Below are 27,251 nucleotides of genomic sequence, written 5' to 3' on the forward strand. Positions count from 1 at the left end.
TGCTTTTCAAATGCCGACTAACCAATCCAGAACCACAGTCCAGCCATTTTCTCTAATTTTTAAAAATTATTTTATTTTATTTGTTCTAATTAGTTGTACATGACAGTAGAATGCAGTTATACATTTTGATAGCTCATACATAAATGGAGTGTGATCTCTCATCTTTCTGACTATACATATTGCAGGATCACATAGGTCATGCAGTCATATGAAGTGCTCTACCCTGGGCCATTCTCTATCTTCCCTAATCACTCCAGGGCCACTTACCCTCATTAACGAGGGACAGCCCATGTCCAGGACCTGCTGAAATGATCCATACTAGCCAAGCCCAAGCCTTCTTACTTGGCCTCACCTGTCCTTTCTGGCTCTTGCCTATGATTGTCCCCTCTCCCTCTGCTTCCTGACCAACTCTGGTGCTGCCTTGTTGGCCCCTGTGGCATGATATGACCCCTCTTCTTGGGAACTGTGAGAAACAAATTATCTTTTCATTGGCTGTTGTCTCCTGACCTGTTGGCCTTAACATACCTCAACTATCCTATTGATATATTTTAAAACAATTTTCAGAGACATGCCGTTCTTGTGGTCCTGATGGACAAATACAGACCAAATGCCAAGTAGACACAAGGTGAATTATAAGACTATTTGCCTAGTTTGTCCAGTGGATAGACAGCATCCTTGGGAGAAAGTCAGTGGAGTCACGCAGTTCTTCAGCCCCTCGTCAAGGACTTGGTTGGAGCTGATGGCAGACTGAATAATGCTGATATTAGAAAGCAGAATCCAAATTCAAAAGATGTGAATAGGCTGCAGTCATGAATTGAAGCTCAGATGAAATATAGTGGGGGATAAATATAGAGTATCTCACCCAGAGTCCAAAAGTCAATTGCACTGGAGCAAGATGGGAAACCACATCTGGTTTTCTCGTAGCCTGTGTGTAAAGGTGGTATGGGTCATCAGGCTCTGTGGGACTCAGCAGTGTAGACTAGCAGTTGAGAAGTGCCATCTAGTCCCAGGCTGCAAAGGAGAAAAATTACACTCAGAAAAAGAAGACAATTGTCTCAAGTGCCATATAGCTGCAGACCTGGCTTCAATGTTGGACTCCATTTCAACAGGCTTTTTGAAAGAGAATATCCAGAGGAGGCTGGCCAGCATGCTGAAGGCTCTAGATGCAGAATGATAAAATAAACAGACTAAAAACGATTGTGGACATTAATGAATTGGGATAAAATTATCCCAAGCAAATGATTTTTAAAATAAAATAAAATGAACAAAACTTCTGGTTAAATACAACAGATTAAATATGAACATATATATGTATTTTTATATATAAATATATATATGAAAGTCAACAGAAGACAAATTCAAGGAAATGTCCCTCAAAGTAGAATAACTTCCAAGAAGGATAAAAAGATGGAAACTGGGAGAGAAAATCAAGAAAAACTGGAGAACTTGTCCAGGAACATCAATATTTAAATAACAAAAAGGGGAAGAGAAAAACAAAGGGAAGAAACTCAATAAAGAAATAATTGAATAAAACTTCCCTGAAAGAAAGAACTTGAGGTTTCAGATTGTAAGTTCATTCTAAATGTCTGGAATAAGGGATGAGAAAAAGCTCACACCAAGACTTATCTTTTATTTCAAAATACTGGTCACAAAGAAGATCCTAAAAAGACAAAAGGTAATGTGAGAAGGGTCAAAAACCAGGATGTCTTAGGGTTTTGTCGGAAGTTTCCAACAATGTAAGAATGCCATCAAAATTTGGAGTGGGAAAAAATTCAACCCAGAATTTTATATCCAGATGAACTATCACTCAAGGTCAAGGATTAAAAATTAAGATATTTTCAGGTATTTAAGATATCTATGTATTTATTCCCTCATAAATGTGCTTCACCAAAACAAGGAAATAAATTGAGGTAGAGAAAGGCAGGCTATTAAGAACGCTGAGTCTCCAATCAAGATAGACTCAAAGAGAAGCTCCAAGGTTGAGGTAAAAGCAATTCTTTGTGTAATAACCATGAACTAGTGTTGAGAGCTATTGGTCCAGTATCAAGTAAATCAGAAAGTTTCAGGACACATTGATAGAATGATAAAATAAGAGAATATCTGGCGTACCTGACTGTATCGAGAGGACACTGATACAAATGCCAGGGAAATAAAACATTTAACATTTCGCTCTAGAAAACATTGTGCATGGATTGGGCTGTGAACAACACTTATATGGTAACAATAAAAAAAACTGAAAAACAATCTAGACGAAAGTATGATACACTGTCCTAAGAGGATGGGGAAGTGTAGGGTGGAAGGTATAGTAAGAAAGAGCTCTTTCCCCCATAGTGGGAATGAATGGTGCATAAAATTGAAAAAACAAAACCAATAGCATAACCGTGTTATTTAGAAATGTGGAAATAAACACAAAATGTAACCATTGCAGGGTTGGAAATGAGTGGCCATGGGAAACAAGACATGGATGTAAGAGGTTAGGGAGCTGTTGCTTTCATAAAAAGCCTTGTACAACTATTTATTTAAAAGCATCTTTTAAAAAAACATGCATGTATATCTTTGAAAATTATATGGCCTAAACTACATTTTGTACTAGCCAATGTGAGTTGTGCTCCAAGAAGGGAGGGAAAGAAAACACTTGCATCACTTTATGTTCTGAGTCCTCCCTCTGCTGCCATCTCCTCTCCCCCCATGCCACCTCCTTTTCCATTCATCTGCCTTATTTTTCTCCCTTTTATCTCCATTGTTCTTTCTCAGCTTCCTTTTCTGCTTTTCTCTCTCCCTAGCTGAAATATTTTTGTTGTTCTTACTTATTATGGTCATTGGCTATAATATTTCCTGTTCTTAGTTCTTCCTATTAAAAGCATTCATGGAATGTTCTTTCTCTGCCCCAACCAAAGCAAGTTAGGCAATAGAATCGGTTCTAAGTTGCTTCCTACCATGGCGGAAGAAGTTTCTTGCAAGGGCCTGCTCAGGCTTGGGAGAGACATCGGAGGTCACTGGGTTGAGCAGGTCAGTCACCCAGTGTGAGAGACTCCCATGAGGTGCTTCTTCCACTGTGGAGTCCCAGGTTCTGGTAAATGATGTCAGTGGGGGGAGTTCCTCAATCATCACCCAGGTCTAGAGACTCGGAGGTGACCAGAGCTTCTGCCTCTTCTTCCATCATGGTTCAGAGGACACCTAACACCTTCACATGCCTGCAAACCCAGATCACAGTTGGGTTGAGTGATTTCTTCTCAGGACTGAATACAGCCCTTTCCTGCCCATTTCTAGACCTTTCATCACCCTAGTCAACCTCTGACTTTTGACTAAAGCCTCTGATCAGCCGCACCTAGAACTGAACACTCTACATCAAGTGTAATATCATCAAAGCAGAGTTCAGGGGATTCATAACCTCCATTTTTCAGCTCATCATGCTTCTATGAATGCAACCTAAGTGTTAAAATTGTTGTCTCCTCAACTCTTGCTGACTTACATCAACCTCAAAGTCATCAAACATGTGAGCCTTTTTCTTGTGTGTCCCTGAGAAGCCTAGTGGCCTACGTCTCGTATATGGGAAGATGCATTGTTCCAACATTGGTGTCTGTTTTACATTTATCCCACTAAATATCTTCTTAAGAGTTTTGGCCCAAAGTTTCACCCTGTTTTGAGAAGTTCCTTATGATTCACTTGAATGAACTTGTTTGGCTACCAACTACAAATTGCTCACTTTAAAATCATTTCATCATCTAATTTCCAAGCAAAATTTAGAGCAACTCAGCTCCAAGATAGATCTCCTCCGAGGGTACCCTGGTCATTGAGCTTGACGATATAAGGAGCTCTGGGTAGGGTAGGCCCTGCTCTTGGGTCTCTGGCCCATGCACATGTCAGGCAGGCGGCTTGACTGTTTTACTGCCTACAACCCTGAGCCAGCGTCAGAAATCCTGTGCTGTCTCGTATAATTCATCATCCCCACACCTTCTGGGAAATGAATTAAAATGAGCCGAGCCCAGGGAGATGGAGCAGATGGTTGGGCAGATTCCACAAGGGGTGAGGAGCAGGGAACTCCACAAGGCGGAGGCTCTTGCTCCCCCTCTTGGACTCAGCGCCAGCTGTCAGCAGCTGGACCCTGGAGAGACCTACATAGCGATTAGCATCCTATTTGTCAGGGCTGTCAACTCTGAAAAGTAACAGCGATGGCTGAAGAGCATTAGTGCTTCAAAACTCCTCTCCCCTGGAAGCATCCTTGAGGTGGGAAGGCCAGGAAGGAGGGACCTGGTTTCACAGAGAAGGAAACTCAGGTTCAGGGAGGTCCGGTGACTTCCCATGTCCACTGAGCTGGGGGAAGATGGCACTGGGAGTCAGGAGTGGGCTTCCTGGCTTGGAATCTGGGCTTCTTCCCACAAGCACCTCTGAGGACCACTGTCCATGCACTCAACTAGCAAGTGTTGGTTTACCATGTGCTCTGGGGCCCTTGCAGGGCCGGGGTGGGAGGTGGTGGGGTGCACTCGAGGGCGGCATAAATTCAAAGAAAGCAGGAAGCAGCTGAGTACTTGTGCTATGCTCTGACGTGGTCCCTGTGCTCCCGGGTCCCACGTGGGTCACAGGACAGATGCAGGCAGTGTGGAGAGCTCTTGCTTATGCAAAGCACGGTCCCCCGTGCTGAGCGCTCAGATTTGGTTACCTGCATTTTCACGGATACGGCTCCTTTGGCAGTCTAGTCACCCCTCCATCAACGCAGCCACAGCTCCCTAACACCTTCTGGGGGAAACGTCTAGGACAGAGGCTGTGTGTGATCCAAAGGAAGCAAGCCACCTTTCAGACCATCTGACTTTAGGGGTCAGGGTGGCATGGTATGAGCTGAGAGCCACCCAAAGGCCTCTCACCCGCTAGGAAACCTGCCCTCCGAGCTGCACTGTCCTGCACCGTCAAATGTCCCCTTTCTGTTTGAGTCACTTCTTTCGTGATAGACAAAGACTGGAAACAGCCCCGATGCCCATCGACAGGAGAGGGGATGAACAAAGTGTGGCGTTTGCATATAAAGGTACACTAATACTCTGCCAAAGAAAGAAATAAAGGAGGAACTAGTCATAAGCATCAATATGGACAGATCTTATCCTTATGAGGAGTGAAATGAAACTAGAGCAAGGAAGGGAAAGGTGTTCCACAGCCACTGGATTTAAAGTACGAGCATCACCCTCGTGCAGTGCAGTTCAGTGACTCTATGCCTACTTCTGGATTTTGGGCAGAAAACTAGACTGTTTCTCATCTGATCATCAATTACTGATGGTGACCGAGGTTCAGCAGATAGCTTGGGCTGTGTTGGGGTCTCATCCTCTTCTCTTCATCTTCATCCTTCCCCTTCCCTGACTAGCGAAGGGCACACCAGTGTAGGCTTGTGGGAAAATGATCTGTTTTAGGTAAAGTGAGTTTTGAGCAGGGTCTCTCTAAGTTTCTTAGTTCATTTGTGCTACAAAACAGAAATGCCTGAGACTGTGTAACACAGAGACTTACTACTACCCAGTTTGGAGCTGGAAAGTCCACTATCGAGGCACCAGCATCTGGCGTGTTGCTCTTCCTGCGTGCTGACTGGCAGGTGGCAGAAGAGAGAACCACTGGCACTAGCCCCTTCTATGGTGGCGTCTTCTATGGCAACTCTTAGCTCATATCTTACTACCTCTGGTGAGGCCCCGTCTCCCAGCACTGCTGGTTTGGGGACTAAGTTTCCAACACATGAATTAAGGGGGACTACTTCAAGCCACAGCAGTAAGTCAGTGCTTTTTTCTATTGCCTGCATGTCTGCAGTGAGGAGCTCTGGGAATCACATTCTGAGCACACTTCTGGCTGTTTTTAAGATTCCTTTCATTCCTTGGAATGTTGGAATGACAGAAGCATTCTTTTTGAGAGAGGTGGTACAGGGGGCAGTATGTGCTCTACAAACTGCCCAGGGCTTGGTTTTAGCTCTGTCACTTACAGGCTGTGTGAGCTGGGACAAGGCACTTGGTCTGTCTGTGTAAAAGGCTCACAACAGTAGCACCTACCTCACTGGACTGTGGTGCAGCTGTCCTTCCAACCACACCCAGGGAGTCAACCATCTGAAGATCAGAAGTATTTTTTTTAGAAGTCCTGTGTCTCTACTGAACATGTACAGCCTTTTTCTTGCCATGTTCCATAAACAGTACAGTATAACAACCAGTCACCTAGCATTTACGTGGTATTAGGTATTATAGTAATATAGATATGATTTAAAGTTTAAGGGAGAGTGCACATGAGTTCTCTGCAAATACTAAGCCATATTATACAGAGGACTTGAGAATGGAGGATTTTGGTATATGTAGTGATAGCGGGTCCTGGAACCAACTCTGGTGGCTATTAAGGGACAACTGCAGAGGTTAAATGAGCTGACATATCAAAAGCAATTGGAATTGCCGGGCTCATAATGTAGACTATGAAGTGTTTCCTCCTCCTGCTCTCCTTCCTCCCCCTTTCTCCTCCTCCTCTTATTGTTATTGACTCAGCCTGGGTTGCAGCTGCTCTCTGGGTGGAGCTGAGCCTTGGCAAACCCTCCTCATGTTCAAAGGCTGACCCTGAAGCATGGAGGCTGAATTTTTTTGGTGTGTGTGGGGGGTGGTACTTGGGTATTTAACCCAGGGGAGCTCAACCCCTGAGCCACATCCCCAGTCCTTTTTATTTTTTATTTTGAGACAGGGTCTCATTAAATTGCTCAGGACCTCTCTAAGTTGCTGAGGCTGGCCTTGAACTTGCTATCCTCCTGCCTCAGCCTCCTGAGTCACTGAGATTACAGGTGTGAGCCACTGCACCTAGTTCGAGGCTGCATTTTTAGCCAATGAACAGGAAATAATTTAAGAAAATTACCTTCTGTGTGCTATCCTCTGAAGTCCACCCATGGAACTGACCATGCCACTGTGGCTCACTGTTTTGGGGACTTCTCTGATGTCTTTTCCACTTCCACCACCTCTTCTAAATGTTACTGCTCCTGTAGCATCTGCTGAATCCCCTTTTGTACCTCTAATTGCTCATGCTAAGGCTCATAGTTTTTTGTGCCCAATTCCATATCCCAAACTAGATTTCAACCCCTTTCCAACAGCCAGGGTACTCATGGGATCCTGTATTCTCTAGTCCTGGTGCAGCTGATGCTGTATGAACACTGATCTTGTTGCTGAATAGTGTTGAGCTTGATTTTGGGAAGTTGCTTCCGAGTCCCTGAGGCATTCTTCTGAACAATCCAGAGTGGCCAATCTGTGTCCTTTGGGGGTGGGTGTGACTTCAGAAAAATATATAAAACAATTCTATGCCAAATTTGTTGAATGAATTGAGCAATGCCAACTCGATCCTATAAATAAATTTGCAAGACTAGTTTTCCTGTGTGGCTCGTAAACCAGGTCTAGCTGCAATCCTTCTAGAAGCTGTCCAAAAAGTATTTTGAGAGGTTTCTTTTGGCGCTGGAGTCCCAAGGCCAAAGCTGACTTTGCAGCTCGCGCAGCCTGTGCGGGACTGTAATGCTGGGAGTGGCCACAAGAGGGGGGGCGTGTTCCACATCCCGCTAGCCGAGCCTCCGCAGTTGCAAGAACTTTTATAAAGACCGGCGGCTGAAGCAGCTGCAGTTCCCATTCGGTCAGTACCTAGCCGAGCTGCCCGTGCCTCCTCAGAACAGCTCCGGATTGCTGCCCAGGCTGGCAGAGGCGAAGCACCAAGACAGGGAGCCCCAGGTGCAGACCTCCTCTCCGCCACCAGGTCGAGTCTTGCCTTCTGACCTGGTGGTCCTACAGAAGTGACCCTGTGGCGCTTGCCCTGAGACAAGTCACAGAAGTGACCCGGTGGCCTTGCAGCCTCTTTCTATGACTCCATCTGGATTTGGCTGGCTGTGGAGACAAGCTCAGAGGGGCTGCCTGGGTCTCAGTGGGGCATCAGTCAGCTCTCTGACCACCATGGTGAACGCCAGGAACTGAGGAGACAGGCTCTCCACCTCAGCAGGGGCTCAGGTGAGTCTGGACACTAACCTTGACCTGGCGCCTGCCAGACCATGGTGTCCTGAAGGTAGCTGGAGGACAGCAGGGTCTCTCCAGATGAGCTGGATGGAGCAGAGCACTGTGTGTGGAAGTCTTTGGGAGGCAAAGCTGGGATGTGTCTGCTCCAGGTGGGAGGGTCCCAACCAAGAAACCTGCGGCCACCCGCTGGGCCCTTTTCTAGCAACCTGGGCTGGAGAGTAAGGGCCCACGCTGGGGTGTCAGAGGGAAGCTGTTGCCTTAGTAGCAACTCTGCCTGGCTCACGTCCCACTGTGGATCCTATTCAGGGAGCAGATGGGTCAGAGGATAGCCCCTCTCCGTGTGCTCTGTGTTTGTGTGCACGCTTGCCCCTTAATAGGACATATGATACGACAGGTTATTTATAAAACATCTGCACCTATCCAGCTGTGGGTTGTGCTTGGGGTCAAGTGAATACAGTTAAAGGAAGAAAGGGTTTTAAACTTATGTAGCAATTCTTTCTCTGGGGCCACATTCGGGGTGTTTTTTACTTGCTTTTGATGAGTTTAAAGTGAGACAATCCAAAGAAAAGCTGTGGGCCCTGCAGAGTCAGAGGTGGAAGCCACAGAAACTGTCTTCAGAACAACCAGCGAAGCTCCTGCCACCCCTCTTCCTGAACTTAGCAGGAAGAGTTCATTCCGTCCTTCTGATGCCCAAAGAAGGGCTGCGAGAGCCAGGGTCCCATCTCAGTCCCCTGCTATGTTCCTGGCTGGAGGGTGTCGGTTCTCACCCGACTCTGCCACCAACTGCCCTGTGTGACCTCATTCAAGAGCATCATCTCCCAACAGGCTCACAGTTTCCCTGAGTGGCAGCAGGACAGACCTCCCATGTCAGAGGTGATGCATCTGGGATCTGGGGCTGGATGAGGTCAAGTTCTCCAACTAATAGATGAGAAGACTAGCCAGGAGAGGATCCTCTGAACTCCCCTCCCACCCCCGCCCTTTGCCTGCACAGAGGGGTGCAGGTGGCTGAGGGCTTTCTCAGTTCTCAGATGCAGTTTGGAAGCAAACCCTTGGCCTCTAACCTGTGCTTTTAAGTGCCTTGGGTAAAACTGCCTGGAAGTGAATCATCCCCTCCCTATTTACAGGGTGACCTCACTCTGACTTGAAATGCTGAATTTCAGGCTCTGCGGGGTGTTGTTCACAGTCCTTGTGGCTTCTGCATCCTGCACGGGTGTCCTCCTCCCGCTCTGAGTCTCTCTTCTGCGCTGGCCTCCACCTCCTGGGGTGCACCGGCTGATTCTCTGTAACCCCTTTCACTGCCTGGTCTGGTACCCTGAAGGCAGGCGCCATGGATTCCGGACACAGCAACCCTGTGGCTGAACCAGTGCCTTGTGTGGGAAGCCCCTGTCCGTCTAGCCTCTCTTCTACTCTGATACACATTAGTTCTTCCCTCTCTGGTCTTGGTTGGCTTATCTTTAAAATGGGAATGATGGGATTAAAAAGGCATAGTGCTCCCAGGAGGAACTCACAGGGAGACCCTGGAGGGCCAGCGCCCCGCACCCAGTGGGGCGTGTTCTTGCACTAGCAGTTTGAACTATCTCACCTCACCAGTCAATCACCTCCTGCCTGAGAGCACGAACAGCCCAAGGGTGATAAGACTCAAGATCTGAGGGTCCAAATGACCTTCACCCCCCAAGGAAGAAAAAACAACCCCAAAGAAAACTGGGGTGAGCAGACCGGGCATGTTTCATTTCTAAGTAAGGAACAGCTGAGCGTTTCCAAACGCATCTCACTCACATCTGGCCCCAGCCCCTCTCCCAGAAGGATCCCCTGGGCTGCTGTGCTGACCAGCTGAGGGGTGGAGAGGAGGCAGGGAGGGGCCACCCTGCAGATACGGTCCAGATAACGGGCCTGCACTGGCCCAGGAGAGGACCAGGAGAGGAGGACAGTGGAATGAAGCTGGGGCTCTGCACCCCATCTGCAGGGGCAGTATCCTGTCCACTCTGGCTGCGGATGCTGTTGCCTTTGGCAGAACGAGGGTTAGCGAGGCAGAGAAGATGCTGGCTCGACTTGCAGCTTCCCAGGAGCGAGGCCAGAGGGAGGGGTGCCGCACACTGAGCTCGTGAAACAAGGGAGGGTCCCTGTAGCTGAGCAGTGACAGAGCACCCTGGCCCCACCTAGAGGCCTCATTGGGTGGAGTCCTTGGACCGAGGGCCGGGTATTAGGAGGCTAGCAGACTGGACGCCCCCAGGGAAGGCACCGAGAAGCTGGGTGGGAGCTGGCTGGGCAGGAGAGATCCTGGTGGACGACGGACCACCCCCTCTTCTGTCCCTCCCACAGGCTGGAGGGAAGGCTGCAGAGACTGGGCGCGTGTGATTTTGTGTGTGCCTGGGTGTGCACGTGTGTGTGTGCGCCAGTGAGCTTGTGTGCCGGGTGGTGGAGCCTCATTACTTAAGAGATCAGAGCAGAAGCCCCATCCCTCCTGGGTCACCCCAAGGATAGTTGAGCAGTAAGTGGCCAGTTCTGGCCTCTTCACCTCAAAGCCAGAGGTCCCTGGAGACCAAGTTCAAGGGGTGCAAACAGGGCATTGGTGTTTTGCTTGAGGCCTGCGTCCCCCTCGTTATCCCTGATGATGGAGCAATGACAATGCCTCCTTGGCCGCTGCCTCTGAAGAGGAGCCGCCCAGGCTGTGAGCAGTGGGCCTTGCTCCCGCTAGCCCCCGCCAGGCACCTGCGCTGGCCCATAGACTCTGCTCAGCTCCTCTGGCCTCTGGGTTGTTCCTTCCTGGACCTGGGACCTCATGCTCCTTGGGGCTTTCACCTTCTAAAGAATTCGCTTTACAAGACGGGCTGTTTTGTATATTAAATATCTAGAAGTCAAAACGCATCAGCAACGAAGGTCAACATAAACTTATGACTGGCTAAAACTGTGAAGAGAATGAAGAATAATGTGTAAGATCGCTGAGCCTGTATTTGAGAAAAAGAATATGAAGTATTTTATGTAAATAAATACTTTGTAAATTGGCTTTTAAAAAGGATTTTTCCCACAAAGAATGTAAATGCATCGTATAGAAAACTCCGAAAATCTACAAGCAAAAGGAAGTACAAAATCTCCCCAGTCCCTCCCAAAGTCCTGCCCTGCCTGCCTGTTACATTACAAAGTGTACACACTGTTATGCAGATCGACTTGTTCACCACCATTGACACAGGCTTTCCCAAGTCAGTAAGGACATCCCTGAAACACTACAGGATAGACCCAAGCACCAGAGGGTCAGCCTCAGAGACATCAGGGCAGAAGCCCTGGCCTGGCCTTAGGCTGCTCCATTTCTATGCCTCTGGGACCTCCGTTGAGACTGCCTGCCCCCCCAGGCTCCCTGGAAGATGAATCCCTGCTGGGGTTTCCATGGGATTTGGAGTAGTTCTTGCCTTCTCAGTTGTGTTAGCTGCTAGTCTTATACCCTCGATACCCCTGTGTGAGCCCAGGTCTCTCTGACACACCCTGGGTTCCAGAGGTCTCAGAGGCTGCTCACTGGCCACCTTTTGGATAGCTGGGTCAGTTCCCTCAGGCCCCACCCAGCGTGGCCAAGCTTCCCCAGTCCAGGGCTCCAGCCCCACCAAGAGCTGTTGAAAAAGGAAGGGACAGATTCCACGGTCAGAAAGATCCAGCACCTTGGTGTTCCCAAGCACTGAGCATTGAGGGAGTGAGGACCTGGAGGAAGGCACCTGGCTCCTATTGTTAAGGAGAAAGTCCCAGGGTTCTGGTCCAGGCACCTGGGTTTGTCCCTGTTTCTGTTTCCACCTGTGGTTAACTATGTCTCTCTCCCCTGCCCCACCCTGCTCCACCTGTCACCTCTGCTGCAGGACGCGATGGAGAACAAAGCCATGTATCTGCACACCGTGAGTGACAGGGACACTGGCTCCATCTTCGAGGAGCCCTTCGACGGCAGGAGCCTGTCCAAGCTGAACTTGTGTGAGGATGGTAAGTGCTCCTAGCGTCAGCTTGGGGTTGGGGAAGGAGCATAGGGCTGGACACTACAGGTGTCCAATAAATGCTCACTGCATGGCGAATGCATCCCCACTGCAGCATGTGCGGGGGGGAGAGTACGCTTCCAAGAGAATGGAGTGCAGCTGGAGGAGACTTGTGGACGGCCAGCCAGAGCCACCCTTCATGCATGGAGTCCTCCTGAGCCCCCAAGACCGCGCCTTGCTTTGTACGACTGTGACACCTGCCTTTATCCTGGAATTACTCAAAGAAGTGACTCCTCTTCCTCCAATGCCCTCTTTCCTCCCGTGAGGTGCTGATGCAAGAGGGAAGTGGGGTGGCTCAGAGAGGCAGGGGTGGGGACAGTCCCAGCAGGAAGAGAGGACAAGGACACTGGGGCTTCTGACCTGCCACTCTCTCAGCCTGCCCTTGTGAATCGTCCACTCTTGCACAGAGCTTTTCCTCTGGAATGCAGTCCACATATTGTGAGGACCTTCAATGTGTCAGGTGATGTGCTAGGTACCAGGGATGCTCCAAAGAGAAATCAGCTTGTTGCCTGGGCTGGACCAGAACAAAGGTGTTGCTGGATCCGCCTCTGTCCCCACTGCACATCAGGACAGAGGTCTGGTTTAGCCAAAAGGAACTAAGGTGCAGCACTGTGGGGTGATTGGAAGCAATGATCAGCACCAAACTGTGTGCCTGGGGGCCACAGCAGTGGGAGAGACCTGGGGTGGGGATAGTGGGGATATGTCACCAGGACCATCATATCCTCTCCTCCTTACCTCATCCCACCCTTGGCTTTTCTGAAGCCCAGATCAAAAAAGTGTATTTGGACCAGAAGGGCTAAAATGCAACAGGAACCCCAGCTATTGTGCTGGCCAGGCCCCACCCGCTCTGCGCCCTCCTCCGTGCCCTCCTCCTGGGCACCCCTTTCTGTCCCACCCCACGCCATCTACCACACGGCTTTCCCTGCCTCCCTCTTTCCCCTCTTCCTTGGTCTATTCCCTTCTAACACAGAAAGCAGTTTTCGTGTTTTATGTTGACTGTGTGTCCTCTGTTCCGCTGGCAAGAGTGAGGGCTGGGCAGGGGATGTCTGGGGTGTCCCTGCCCAGCAGGCAGCGATGCCCTCTCTGTCTGTCGGAGGCCTGAACTACTGAGCGTGTGGAAGGGGAAATGCACCAACAGGGGTCCTGGAAATCTAAAAGTGGCAGAGCACTCTCCAAACCTGATTTCCAGATTCTCTGGGTCTTTTGCAATCTCTGTCCTTGGCTGGCAGGTGCCAGGTGGTGGGTGGTGGTGTGAGAGGCCAGACAGAGCCGTGTTGGGATTAAACCAGCTCTGAAAACTCCCGGGATTCTGGCTGACTCCTCCCTTTCAGTTCTCAAAGGAAAATGGAGGCCTTGACTTGGGGAAATTCAAGGAGATCTGACTTGTTTCTGAAGAATTTCATTGCTTCTGGATCAACTCTGGAAAGCAGAACAGAGAGGGAGAGGAAGGGGTGGGACCAGGTCAGGGAGAAAAAGGAAGGTGGAAGGAAGGTGGGAGAAGGAAGTGAGGCCTGGGCCAGGGCCATCCCCATGGGCCTTCGGTAAATTAAAACGGTGTCTTTGAGAGGGAGGAGGAGGAGGAGGAGGAGGAGGAGTGGGCACGTTCTTCCTCCTGGTGGAGGCTGGCTTGGCACGGAGGAAGAAGGTTCTCAAAGTGTGGACCCCCCTGTTAGGTGTGACTTAGACAGACTTCGAGGCAGGCAGGACCTTCAAGATGACCGGGTGTAAGTACATCCTGTCGGTAGAGGTTGCTCCTTGGCTTCCTCTCTGACCAACTAGGTTTCCGGGCTCTATCTTGGCCCCTTGGTTCCCGGGACCACTCCCCACACCTCCAACATGTCACCTTCAACATGAATCCACAGGGTCTGTCTGTCCTCCTTGCTCTGGCTCTTTTTGCCATCCTCCTGGGGATGTTTCCCCACCCCATTTTCTACTTGTCAGAACCCACAGTCTCCCACTTCCAGGCCACACCCCACAGATCACAGCCCCCACGCATGTCCCTGCTCAGAACCTCAGAGTTCTAACATCTAAAATGTCTGAAACGCTCTGCTTTCCTGCTGGCAGGTGGGCTTCCCTACTCCAGTGTGGTCCTACTGTAGGGTGGTTAGTTGTTCACCCTCGATAGACTCTGAGGTCCTTGAATCCAGGGGAGGGGATTGACTCTCCTCTGCATTCTCTGCATCCGGAGATCTTCATGACTAACTACATGACTTGTCCAAGGTCACCCAAAAAGTTAATGGCAGGGCTAAAACCTGACTTGGGCTCTTCTTACCTGTAACTCCAGGTTCCTTCCTGGAAGAGGAATTCAAAGGTGTTGGGTTGATGGTCCTGAGGGGTAACTCCCCTCACTGCTGGATTCAGAACCAATGGAGGGGCAGACTTGGAGCCAGGTGGGAATTAAAACACTATCTGCCTCATCCAGTGGCTAAGTTCAGGGGTGCGGTTGGGATCTGCAGCTGGCTAGCACCCCTCTGTCCCCATGAAGTCCTGGGCAGGAGCTCTCTAGAGGACACATTCCCAGCCAGGACCAGCCAGACCCACTGACTCTTACCTGGTCACCCCCTCCTAAAGGGGTACCAGGTGGCTCCCAAGGGAGGAGGCAGCACTTCCTGGAGGGCAGCAGGGCTGAGAAGGTCCTATTTCAGGAGCTTGGGCAGAAACCCAGAGAGAGAGAGAGTGAAAGAAGTTCCCCCAAGCAACCTGGAGTGGGGCAGGAAGCAGGAGAGAAGAGGTGGGGGGCTGCTCCTGCTGAAGGCGGGGCTGGCTTCCTCAGTGCTTGGGAAGGGCCCGCCCCACAGAGTGGCTCCTGCTCCTTCGAGGCTGCAGGCCTCCTCCTCCCCGCTCCTCTCCCCTCCTCTCCCCTCTCCTCCTTTTCCTCCTCTGCTCCCCCTCCCCCTGCCCCTTCCCCTCTTCTCCTCTCTTCTCCCTCCCAGCCTTTACTCCCTCCCTTTTCTTCACTTACCAAGTGAGAAGGGAAGCGGGGTGTTGTGACCTGTCATGGGATGACCTCCATGAGGCCACTATGCCCAGCTCTGGCTCCTCCTTGGAGCCCACTGCTCATGGAAAGGCCTAACGGTCAGGGACAGTCCCTCTTACCTGACAGCTCCCAGGCAACGCCAGAGGGCCACCTGTGATGCCAGCACCACTTGGCAGGGCCAGTCGCAGAGGCTATCTGGAAGGTTCTTCAGCCACAGCATCTCCGAGTGGAGCTGGCTACCTCTCCCTCTGACCCGAAATCTGTCGGTCGTGGGGGCCACAGGCATGGGCGGCAGCGTGGCCTGCTTCCTCTTCCCTCTCTTCCTGCTGCTTCCTCTCCCTCCCCCCACCTTCCCATTCCTGTCCCCCCACCCTGCCCTGTAACACTGGGGACTGGGGACCTCTCGGGTCTGGTGCCAAGAAGCAGAGGAAGCCGAGGCCTGCGAGTGGGTGGTGCCTGGCTGGGCCTGGCTTCTCCCAGGCACTTTCCAAGGGCCAGAGAGAGGTGTTAGTGTCAGAAAAATATTGCAGTCCTGCTCGCCATGGCCTCTGCCCCTCCTCCACCCCTGTGGCGTCATCTGCGGCCGCAGATGGGAAACCGGCGGAGGTAATGAGTTGCACATGCTCCTGGCAGCGGCTGGACGGCTGCAGCCGGGCTGCTTGCTGGGCCCAGGGGCTCCCCGTTCCTGTGTTCCTTCCCCATAAAATTAAACTATTCTCCTAGGGAACCCAGCATCCACCTCCCCATCCATCACATCTCCCTGCCTCATTTGGCATGGCCAAAGGCTGGGGGCTGAGGCACGGGTGGGAGTGGATTTCCGGGGAGGGTCTGCCTGGGGCCTTGAGGGGCCACCGCCCTCAGCAGGTTGGAGAATTGGGCCGTGAAGAAGAGTGGGGTGTTAACTTGCTCGGCACTGCGGCACACTCAGTGGTGCGTTTTGCTAGACATGAGCTGAGAACCAGTCACCCGCAGACGAGGCTGCAGGCGCTGGGCGGCGGGTGGCCAGGGACTTCCTAGCCACCGGTGGGCCCTGCCTCCTGGACAGGAGCAGCTTGGTGAGGAGAGAGGAGCCTGGGCTTCACATGGGGCTCAGTGGCTCAGGAAATTAAGCACGACTTTTGTCCTTTTTCCAATAAACACTAGTGTTTTAGTCAGCTTTTGTGTCACTGTGACCCAAATACTGGACAACAACTTAAAGGAGGCAAAGTTACTGGGGTTCACATTTCAGAGGTCCAGTCCATAGACAGCTGAATCTGTTGTTCTGGGCTGTAGGGAGGCAGAACATCATGGCAGAGGCCCCGTGGAAGAAATCTGCTCCTCTCATGGCAGCCAGGAAACAGAGTGGGTGGCAGGGGTCACAGGGAAGAGGCAGCCTTTCAGGGCACTCCCCCAGTGACCCACTTCTTCCAGCCATGATCCACCTGCCTACAGTTATCACCATACCAGTCCATTCAAACCAGGATGGACTAATTGGTTTGAACTCTCATAATCTAATCATTCGACCTCTGAATATTCTAACATTAGCAGTAGCCTTTGGGGGACACCTCATATCTGAACCATAACAATGAGGTTCTGTAAGAAATACTCTGGGTCACAAGGCCTCCAGTTTCCATGGTGTGGGTATGTCTTTTCTCTGATTGGAGGTCATTTGCTCCCAGAGTCCTTCTTAAGGGATGTACCCTGAAAGTCTGAGGGTTGGATTTCATCTTCCCAAGTGGAAGCTGGGGTCTCCCAGAGGTATCAGGGAAGAGCAGAGGACCCCAAATCTGCCAAGGGCTTCTTCCCACAGATGAATGCAGACAGGAGCCTCCCCTCTCTGCCTCTGTCTGGACATCTAGCCCCTGAACTATGCTGTCTCCTACGTGGTGTTGCTGGGTAGTGAGGGTGGCGGGGCTGGTCTGAGAGGATGCACGGGCTGCCCATTAGCTTGGTGTACCCCGGGGGGCAGCCTTGGAGGAGACCTTAAGTGAGGAAGCGCCCTGGGCCATAGGTGGGCTTCAGGAGATGCCTGTGAAGAGAGGAGGTGGTTTGGGGGCACAATTATTCTTCAGCACATCACCCACTTCTCCCTGAGTCTTGCTCTCATGCTTTCTGGCCTCTATTCCCTTGCTGGTTCATTCATTCATTTCTCCATCTTCATTTTTTTCAATAGAATGTTCCAGGGCCCCTGTCAGTGCCCCACACTGGCTATGTAGTGAGGGATGCAAAGTGGCCCAAGGCAGGCTCCTGATGTCTATCATTTTACCATGTCCTGCTGCAGACCTGCACAAAGTCGGCTTAAGTGCAAGGCTACTGAAAGGTGATCAAATGAGAAGGATTTCAGTGTGGCGCCATGTCCTTGGTGCAAACCCACAGGCAGCCTCACTGGCCTTAGGTGCCTGAATGCTATCAGTCTTGCTGTCTCCATTGCACGGTGATATTGCATGGTGGCAAAAAGCACAGTCCTTGGATTAGGCTAGGCTCTGGCAAGCTGTGAAATTTTGATGATGCTCCCAGCCTCAGCATCCCCTCTTTTATATAGCAGGCTATTAATGCACCAACTCAGGCTTATTGTGAGGACAACATGAATAATTCCACAGTAAGTCTTCCAATCTGGAATACATGCACTGTATCCATGGTAGGTTTTCTCTTCAGCCCATCTCCTTTCACTCCAGGGCCTGCTCTTGGGGCTCTTGATCCTCCACAGTCTCTGTTCTTAGTTCCCAGAACAGTGAGTTTTGTTCCTACCTCACTCCTAGGTTTGTGCTGACCCCAGATTTCAGAAAATAAGCAGCATGATTGATTCCCTCCAAGGCTAAAGCCCTGGCTTCTCGCTGCCTCCTTCCTGAGCCTGTGGCCTCCCCCATCCCATAATACCCCATATTCACAGTTTGCCACCACATGTGCACCTCAGCTCCCCTCTGACTCCTTGATGGCAAATACTGGCTGCCTTTGATTCATCTGAATGTCCCCAAGATCTAGCACTGTGGCCCACTCATGGCAGGCACCTTAGCTTCTTGTGGATGAACACATTTGCCAAATCCATAAGGACCCAGAGGAAGGAAGGTTGAGAGAGGAGAGTTTAAGAGGAAGAAACTCTTAAGATTGGTTCATCCCACACATGGGGTGTCAAGTGCTGCTGGGAGGCAGAAAATAAAGGTTTTGCTTCCCACCCTCAGGGGGCTTTGCCAACAATACAGGCACGGACACTGGCTTGCCATCTGACACATACTCTAATGGAAGTACTGCACGTACAGAGTGCCATTGGAGGGGAACACAAAGCCAAGTGTCTGTCTGGGGATGGGGAAAGGCCTCCAGTGGGGATAGATAGTGGAAGGAAGAAGGAAGGACCAGCAGGAGTGTGCTGGTGCAGGAAAGGGCAGGGCAGGCTTTCCAGGCTTCCAAATGAAGTGGCACAGAGCTCAGGCTGAGGAGGAGCCTCTCCTCCTTGATTCTGTATGCTCAGTCAAGTAGGACACTGAGGGAAGGGGGAGGCACCCGTGTGAAGCAGTGTCCCGGAGAGGGAGAGCGAGAGGGAACAGCTGTGAGGATCCTATTGGGTATGGCATTTAAGTCAGTCCAGTTGGTATGGCGGTATGTTTTCCTGTTTTCCAGCTACTCTCAGTGTCTTAGTCCTTTTTCTTTTGCTATAACATTATACCCAAAACTGGGTAAAGAAGTTCTGGAGGTTGGGAAGTCCAAGGGTATGGAAGCCCAAGGATAGCATCTAGCAAGGGCTTTCATGCTGCATCAGAGCAGGGTGAAAGGTGAAAAAGCAAGTGGGCATATGGGGAATAGAGACAAAGCCTGAGGGGGACTTGCTGTCGTGGGAAAGGACCCATCCCCATGACAAAGGTATTAGCCCTCTTAAAGACCTAATCACCTCCTGCACTCCCACCCCTTCCCAATGGCTGTCAGATTGGCAATTGGTTTTCAACATGAGTTCGGAAGGGGACAAACTGCATTTGAACCATAGCTCTCAGGTATATGAACAGAAGGGCAGAGTTGTGGAGTGTTAGGCCTCACAAGGGCTGTCATACACTGTCATCTGTGGGCGTGAGGAAGTGAGAGGGGCAGGGAAAGTCAGAGCAGGTGGGGAGAGGTCGCAGTGAGTCAGGGAATGGAGGAGTGAGGACCTGGGGGCGTGGGTTGGTGAAGAGGCAGTAAGTAGGACCATGGTTTGTGGGTCCCGGTGAGCTTAGGAAATACCTGAGGGAGCACCAGCAGGACAGGAGAGGGTGCTTGTGAAGAGTGGCATTTGAAACCAGGATTGAGAAGGGTTTCCATGGGGGTCAGAAGCTGCCCTAGAACAGTGGTCTCCAGTAGACACAGTGTGCACCAAGGTGCCATTTTCATTTTCAAGCAGCCCCCTGGAAAGTTCAAAGGCACAAATATAAGTAATGGAAATACAGCAATACATTTTATTTAATTCAGTATCCCCCAAATATTGTCATTTTCATATGGAATGGCTGTAACATTGTTGTGGGGGCATCTTTTGCATTTCGAGCCCAGGTCTCTGGGGCCAGCCTATTTCCAATGCTTGCCGTGAATGGCTAAGGCGTGGGGAGGGGGAAATTGCCAAGAGAGGAAATGAGAAGAGTTTAACTGGAGACTGAGAGAGCCAAGGTGGTGACGGTGACCCCGAGAGGGAGGGATGAGCAGGTCACTCTTAGCAGTGAGAAATGTCCAGTCTTGTGACAAGGAAGTCCAAGCTGGGAGTTTTGGAGAAGAGGGAAAGAGAAAGTTCCAGAAGTAGTGACAAAGTGAAGAGAAATTCCTACTGTGCTCGGCCTGGTTATATGTGAAGGTCAGGAAGGAAAAGTCCTCACCTGGTAGTGGTGGAGGCAAGGGGAACACAGAGGAGAGTAGGGTTCAGAAAAAGGGAGAACAAGAAAGCTCAGAGCAGAGACTGAGGAAATGCGCGATTTCATGGATGCCTGACTGGGAAGTCCAGGAGCCACAGGGGTAAGGTTTCAGAAGCTGGGGCCACAGGAAGATAAACAAAGCTGCTTAGTGATGATAGCGGGTGAGGGGCTTCTGGGAGTCGTGGGGTTTCTGTGTGCGCAATGGAGTCAACGTCTGTGTCCCCCCAAAGTTCACTCATTGAAATCCTATTGGCAAAGTGAAGGTGAGGAGGCGGGGCCTCTGGGAGGTGATGAGGTCATGAGGGTGGAGCCCTGAGAGTGGATCAGAGCCCCAGCGAGCCCCCTTGCTCTCTTTCCACCCTGTGAGGACCCAGTGAGAGGCTGCAGTCTGCAGCCTGGAGGAGGCTCTCCAGAACCTCACCCTGATCTCCAACTTCCAGCCTCCATTGTTTCTGAGTCACCTGCTCTGCACAGGTCATTACAGCAGCCCCGGACTAAGACAGTGGGGCTGAGGACTCAGTGAGCGTGGTGGTCCTGCTGGTTGATCTCAGGGCAGAAACTGAGAGTGGGGTTGGGAGGTCTGCAGGGGAGGAGTCTGGCCAGGACCGCGCAAAGTCCTGAGGCGCCCCTCCCCTGCCCTGCCACAGTGGTGTGTGGGGCAGGGTAAGGGCAGCCTTGTCCTGGAGCCCCAGGAGATGAGCTCATTTTGACTCTGGGGGAGGTGAAGAGGCCACGGAGGCTGTGGGAGGCCAGGAGAGGCTGAAGAAGACTGAGGGAAGGGTGGCTGGGGTCCATTAGAATTGATAGCACAATGGTCCCCTCGACTGAGCAGGCAGGTGCTGTGCTCAGGGTTTTCAATAAACTGCCTCCACTAAACCTCCATATATATTATTATTCTGTTGATGAGAGACGGAGTCTCAGGTAAGGAGGATTGCCGATGGTAGAGCCTGAATCCAGCTCCATGACTGCAGGCTCCCTAAAGCCCAGCCCCCATCCTGGGCCCACTCTGTCTCCTCGGCTCCAGGCCTGGCACAGTCGAAGGGTGAGAGGGCGGAGAGAGGCTGTGGGAGCTGGAGAGGCTCGGTGGTGGTCAGAGAGCAGATTCCTGCTATTGGGTGTCAGAGGTAGAGCCCTTCTGGACCAGGACAAGGCCGGGGTGGGGCCTTGGGAATAAAGGGAGGGCAGGGAGCAGAGGGGCTGAATTATCCCCAGAGGGGCTGCTCAGGGAAAGAGAGAGAAAGGCAAGTGGTTCTTGGCGAACACAGGAGAGGGTCCTGGGAGGCTTCTGAGGAAAGCCCAGGACACTGACTTCAGGTGGGAGGATGCTCTCCCCTCCCACCCCTCCCTCATCTCCAGGGTCTTCTGGATAATTCCACTGAAGGTCTTCGAGATAGAAACACATCTGTGAAGGTGGGCTGGCAGTGTGGGGCTGTCTCCTGCAGATGGGTGGCACCACGCCCAGCCCCAGAGCTGCCTGGGGCCCGTGGTTCCTCAGGACCTTAGTGCCTCATGACCATGGTACCTCTGGACACTGCTGTCCTGAGGCTTGCAGCCACTGCAGCTCCCCCGTGCACCTGCCTTCCTTTCCTGCGCTCAGGCTTGAGATTCAGTTCAAGTCAAGATCACCCAGCGGGTCGCAGTGGGCAAAGCCTTGCTTATACAGTGTGAGGAGAGAAGGGGCTTGTTCCTGGCCTCTCTTCCTGACTCTGTATCCACCCAGGGTGGCCTTGGCCAGCGTGGGGAATATCTGCAAAGGTAGGACATACCAGAGTCCAGAAGAGGGCAAATGGCCACACTCAGCTGGGGAGGGAGGTGAAGAGAACCAATGGGGGAAGGGGGAAACTGAGGACCAGCTTGCCCGATAACTGTCAGACCTCCCGACATGCAGGCAACATCTAGGTTCACACCTGCTCTCCCTGCCTGTTGATTGACAGTAAAATTCTCTGTTTGAAAGGGATGTTGGAATTGGTCCTCAAGTAAAAGTGAGCTTGACCTTGTCCCCTGGCGAGTGGATTTTTTCCTGGCATCTTGCTGTCCCAGTCCTGTTGGAGTCTCAGTATGCTCTGCCAAATGTAGGGGAAAATACCATAGTCCCACCAAAGTTACCAGGATTCCCTGGGCCAGATCTAAAGGTGTGTGCTGAAATGTAAATGTGGCGTCGTAAGTATTTTAAGCATTTCCAGGGCAGCCAGGGTGAGCCCAGAAGGCAGTTGATGGGCAGAAGGCCAGAGAGTCCTTGTCCTGTCCGCCAGTGGACATGAGCAGCGCGCCTGCTGCCCTCCTGGAAGCCGGTGGAGTCTCTGGAGGCTGGCTTTCTGCCCGTGCCCTTTCCCTGCCCTTCTCCACTGTCTCTAGTAAGGGAGGTGTGCTTTGTGGTCAGGAGTAGAAAAACAGCTGTGCATGCTGCTCTGTATCTAGATAAGTTTTCTGAGCTCCCAAGTCTTATTTGAGCTGATGTAGGTCCTCTTTTGGGGACCGGAAATCTCTAGCCCCAAAGGAAACTCAGAAACAGAACAGCCCCTGGAAACAGAGGGAAATAAGTGACGGAGACGGGGAACATTTCTAACTTCTTGACCCCTGTCTTGGGGTGACCGGTAGAGAGCAAACCGGCAACCATGGGGGCCTGCCTCAGGGGTCTCCAAAGTAGCATTCCCTCCAGAACTGAGGAATCCATGGGCTTGGGACTGGTGGCCTGAAGGACAGAGAGCTGCTGTGTCAGGGCTGATCTGGGCAGAAGAGGTGGAGTCTGGGGGCCAGGTAACCACTGCCCCATACCCAAGAAAACTCAAGAAATGGGCGCTGCAAGAATGAACCAACTGTTCTTGCCAGGTTCCTTGCCCCAACTCCTACTGCCACACCATTGTCCTTTCTCTGGGGGTCACATGTCCTCCTTTCTTCAGGGCTAACCCCTCCCCCCTCAGCTCTGCCGCTTGCTGTGGGCAAGTCACCTAACCTCTGAGCTCAGTTTGTTATCTGCAGAAGCAGAGCAATAACACCCTCTCTGCAACTGTCATTGTGTTTAGAACGAAAGTATCTAATGTTTGACCCAGAGTCGGTGGTGGGGAAGTGGCAGCTGTTACCCTGTGCGTCACCCCATCGCAGGCTCCAAAGCTGTTGTGAAATGCAGGGTTTATTGTTATTCCAATATGGTGAGCCCAACAGAGCAGGAGATGACTGCCACTGACAAGATAATGTGTCACTAATAGTTCACGCCACACCATAGAGGTCACATAGGGCAGTACCAGGGCCGGAGGCCGGGAGCCTTTGCAGTGGTTTCTGTGGACTGGAGGAGGCAGTCAGTCAGCTCAGCGCTGGATGGTGAGAATGGTCCCAGGGGGCTTGGGAACACAGAGGCCCTTGCTGTATAGCACCTGGCCCTTCAGTGATGGCGGCAGGTGGATAGTGGCCTGGAAGGTGTGACCTCAGCCATGAAGTGGATGAGGCTGGGCTCTGCATCGCTTGGTTTGCATCTGAAAGGTCTGCTCCTGGGTGAGCCCTTATTATTTCTAACAACTCTCTCTCCAGGTCAGCAAGGCCCCAGATGTCAAAGCATCTAATCCAGAAGCTAGGAAACTTGATTATTACCTATTACAAAAGTCAAAACAGGCTCCCACAGATTAATGCAATGGCTCGTGGACACTAAATTTGTGTCTAGCATATTAGTCTCATTGACTAAGTCAAGAGATGTTGACTGAGCACTTGCTGTATACCAGGACCTATGGAATGATAGAGATCAACCAAACACAGACTTTGCCCTCTTGGAGTGGACCCTTGGAAATCTCCATGTTTGTTAATTGATTAGTGAGTGTTTACCTACACCACCATCGGCTGGATTTCCCAGCAGAAGCTATGAGCTAGTGGCTGGCTCCAGGACTCACCCCGTGAGGGAGGCCCACCTTGTCCACCCACACCTGCTAAGCTCCCCCGTGTGTTTTTTGTGCAGAGGTGGCAGAGCTGCAGGCTTCAGAGACCTGGCTTACTCAGTCCCATGCCGATGGCCTGGGCCAAGATCTCAGCTTTCCGGTCTTGAAAACTGGACACTCACAAGATCCTTCCAACGTCTTTGGTGGTGGGAGTGGGAGAGTGAGATAGATATCCCTTCCTGCCCAAAGAGGAGAGCTGTTCATCAGACCAGCAGAGGAGGAGGTGGGACGAAGGGTACGTGCGCAGTTAGCATCCTAGAAAGAGCAGCAGCGACTTAAACATGGAAGTGCAGAGCCCGACTTCGCCTTGCAGATGTCTTCTGACGAAATTACTGCCTTTGACAAGGGGCCAGTGGAGGAGCTGGGGATCTTTTAGACCAGGGTCCAGGGCCTCTCTGCAGGGGGAGGGACTTACTTACCATCTGAAGTTGGGCAGAGCCTGAACATGCTGCCTTTTGCGTCTCTCTGTGTGGGGAGAATGTTTCTTCTAATCAGTGCACTGCTCGTTTTGAGAAGAACAGTGGCATCTTCCACCAGTCCTACAACCTGCTCGTTCTTCCTGGAGGCACTCCCTGGCTCTCTCCCTTCTGCCCAAGTCTCGGTGACCAGCCAGCTCACCTTGCCTGCCCTCCCCTCCCCTTCCACCTGGCTTTTCTTTCCATCCCTCAGCCTCAGCTGCAAAAGAAAATGCATACCAGCCAGTGGCCCTTCCTCCCTGTGCTCGTTTCCTGTGTAAAATAAGCACAGTCCCTTGGTTGTGTTCAAGAATTTTTATGCAGTTACTTGGGAAATAGGAGTTGGGAAAAATAAACTTTACGGGCAAGTGACAAAATTATAAGACATCCCTGGAAGCACTAGGAGGAACTGTCCTAAGTCATCATGAAATCTGCATGGAATTAGCTTTGACTGTCCCTCCTTCCACCCACTCTCCCTTTCTTAGAAATGGATGGGAAAGACTCACTTGGCCATGCGGAACCACTTCTTCCCCTGTACCTTCTCTGAACTTTCTGCCCTGAGGTCTGGGGTCCAACAGGCCGGAGGTGGTTAGTGCTCGCTACATCCCAGTTGTTGTTCTGGAGGAGGAAAAAAAGTTAAGTCCCATTTATTTTGCATTCTCTCACTTGACAACCAACATAGAATATGTTCCCCCAGGTTGCCAAAATGTGTGGGGATTTCTCCCCGTCAATAACCAACCTGGCAGCTGAGTCCCCAGTGGATGCCTCTAATGCACTGCAGTTCTGACCCTGCCTAGCTGGAGGTGGCATCAGATCCCGCAGGTTGAGGGCTCCATCCCTCAAGACTGCCCCCACTGTGGACATCAATTGTAAGTCCCACCTTGCAGCCCGCACTGACCTATTGGCTGTAACTCAGGGTTCCCACACCCCCTCCTTGGGTTCATTAATTTGTTGGAGTGGCTCATAGAGCTCAGGAAGCACTTCACTTACATTTGCCTGTTTATTATAAAGAATATTAACAAAGCCTACTGATGAAGAGCCAGATGGAAGGGATGCATAGGGCATGGGAGAAGGGGGGAGCTTCTGTGCCCTCTGCTGGAGATGGCTCACCATCTCCAGAAACCTCCACGTGTTCAGCTATCTGCAAGTCCTCTGAACCCAATCCCTTTGGGGTTTCGTGGAAGCTTCATTGTGCAGCCATGATTGAGTAAAGCCCTGGCCACTGGTGATCAACTCAACCTCAGCGGCTCTCCCCTTCCCAGAGGTTGAGGCTGGGCTCCAAGTGCCCACCCTGTGATCATGCCTTGATCTTTCCAGTGACCTCCTTATCCAGGTGCCTTGGGCCACCAGCTGTCTCATTAGCATACAACCCCCACCCATCGTTCCCAGCATTTTTCCCTGACTTTGTAGGGGCATGGGGAGCTTTTCTGCCAGGATACGGGATGAAGACCAAATATGTACATCACACCAGTTGTTCAAGGCCCTCCCAGGCTCGGGTGAGGCTGGTTACCTGGGTCTGCTCTTACTTCTGGTGCTGGCTTTCCTTGGCAGTGTTCCTGTCTCACATCTTTCTTCTTCCCTCTTCTGAGGGAGGCCAGTGGAGGTCCCCATGGAAGCCAGCAAGTGGTGGCAGCTTCATAGAGAGAGGTCATTTGGGGCTGCCTCCTACAAGGGAGACTGTCCAAGGAAACAGTGTGTGAGTAAGCAGCGGGGTGATCAGGCTGCTCCTAGTGAGGTCAGACTTGGGTGGGTTGCATTCTCCTTGGATGGACTGAGCTCTGAGGTCCCTCCCAACAATAAAACCCTGTCTCCACCTGCCATTTATGAACTGCAGGACCAAAGAGAAGGAAAAGAAAACGACAGAGTGTTTTTTGTTAAAACTTAAGTAGGTGATTATTAAATCATTGTCATCCCCCCCCCCGCCTTTTTTTTAATGTTGTTTAGACCTAGTTTCTGTGGAAATAGAGAAACACCCACTTTTATCAGGTCCAATCTGTGAGTATTTTTGAAAATGGAGGAAAACAAATTAAACAGATAACTCCCCTAATGCTCTATGATTATGATGAAGAAATTGAATATTATTTTTCAAGAACTTGAAAGTCATGTTTTGGAGGAATGGTTATGTTGCCAAGGGGGCAGAGCAGAGTGCTTTCTCACAGTCCCCCAGTCACTAGGTGCCAGGGCAGGCCTGGAGTCTGCCTCCGTGGACTGCCAAGCCCACGTCTGCCCCTAGGGGTGCCCTGCAGGGCGGCCTTGACCCTGGGGACCTCTCTCTACTCAACTCGCTGGGACTGAGTGGTTTTTATAGAAAATTTCTTTCATTTCCTTTAATCCCCATTACCAAACACCTCACCAGCCTCAGCCTACAGTATTTTAGCAAAACTCTTTGGGCGTATTCTGGTTCCCATTATTTTGAGGAACCGTTCACAGTTCTAACCTCTGGGAATAATAAAGTAGCTTGATACAATCTCACTTTGAATGTGTCCCATTAAAAAAGAAATCAAGATTTTTTTTCCAATAAATTGAGCTCTTATAACAGTAAGACTTTTCATTCACTTTCCAAGAATGTGTCTTCACATCTCTTTTGATATGACAAATCTTTTATTCCTGAACCAAGGGCCTCTGTGCCCTGGATCAGAGATGTCATCGCTGAGTCAGAATGGGAACGTCTGGGGCTGGGGCTCGGGCCTCAGAATGCCTAAGAAGCTCCACATACGATTTCAATACTCAGCCACAGTGAGGTGTCGCTTCAGTTCCAAGGAACTGTTCATACAGCTTACCTAGGTGGACCCTTAGTGGCAACTAGAAGTCCTGGCTTTGCAAGCTTTGGATTATCTTTTTACAACAAAATTTTGCTTAAAATATTGTTTTTATAGCCAACTAGAATTTGTCAAATTATTTGCATAAGGTGAATGTTAAGAGATGATCTTTGTAGCAATAATACATGTTGTGCACATTTGTTCTTGCAAAGAACTGTATTAGGCTCTGCTATTTGTTGGGCACGGTCCTGGGTGATGGGGAGGCACGGTGCCTCAGAAGACCTTACAGACAGTGGGACGA

At 51.0% G+C, this 27,251-nt stretch overlaps 1 protein-coding gene across 1 annotated transcript in view; it reads left to right on the forward strand.

Annotated features, from left to right (window-relative positions):
* The first annotated feature begins 7,572 nt into the window (after window positions 1-7,572).
* SCARA5 (scavenger receptor class A member 5) overlaps window positions 7,573-27,251 on the forward strand; it is a 106,632-nt gene continuing 86,953 nt past the window's right edge. The window contains exons 1-2 of the mRNA XM_079139956.1: window positions 7,573-7,979; window positions 11,825-11,942. Coding sequence (XP_078996082.1) covers window positions 11,831-11,942 — 112 coding nt within the window. The 5' untranslated portion in view covers window positions 7,573-7,979; window positions 11,825-11,830. The remainder of the gene's footprint in view (window positions 7,980-11,824; window positions 11,943-27,251) is intronic.

This window comes from Sciurus vulgaris, assembly GCF_902686455.1.
Source record: "Sciurus vulgaris genome assembly, chromosome: 5".
Taxonomy (NCBI): domain Eukaryota; kingdom Metazoa; phylum Chordata; class Mammalia; order Rodentia; family Sciuridae; genus Sciurus; species Sciurus vulgaris.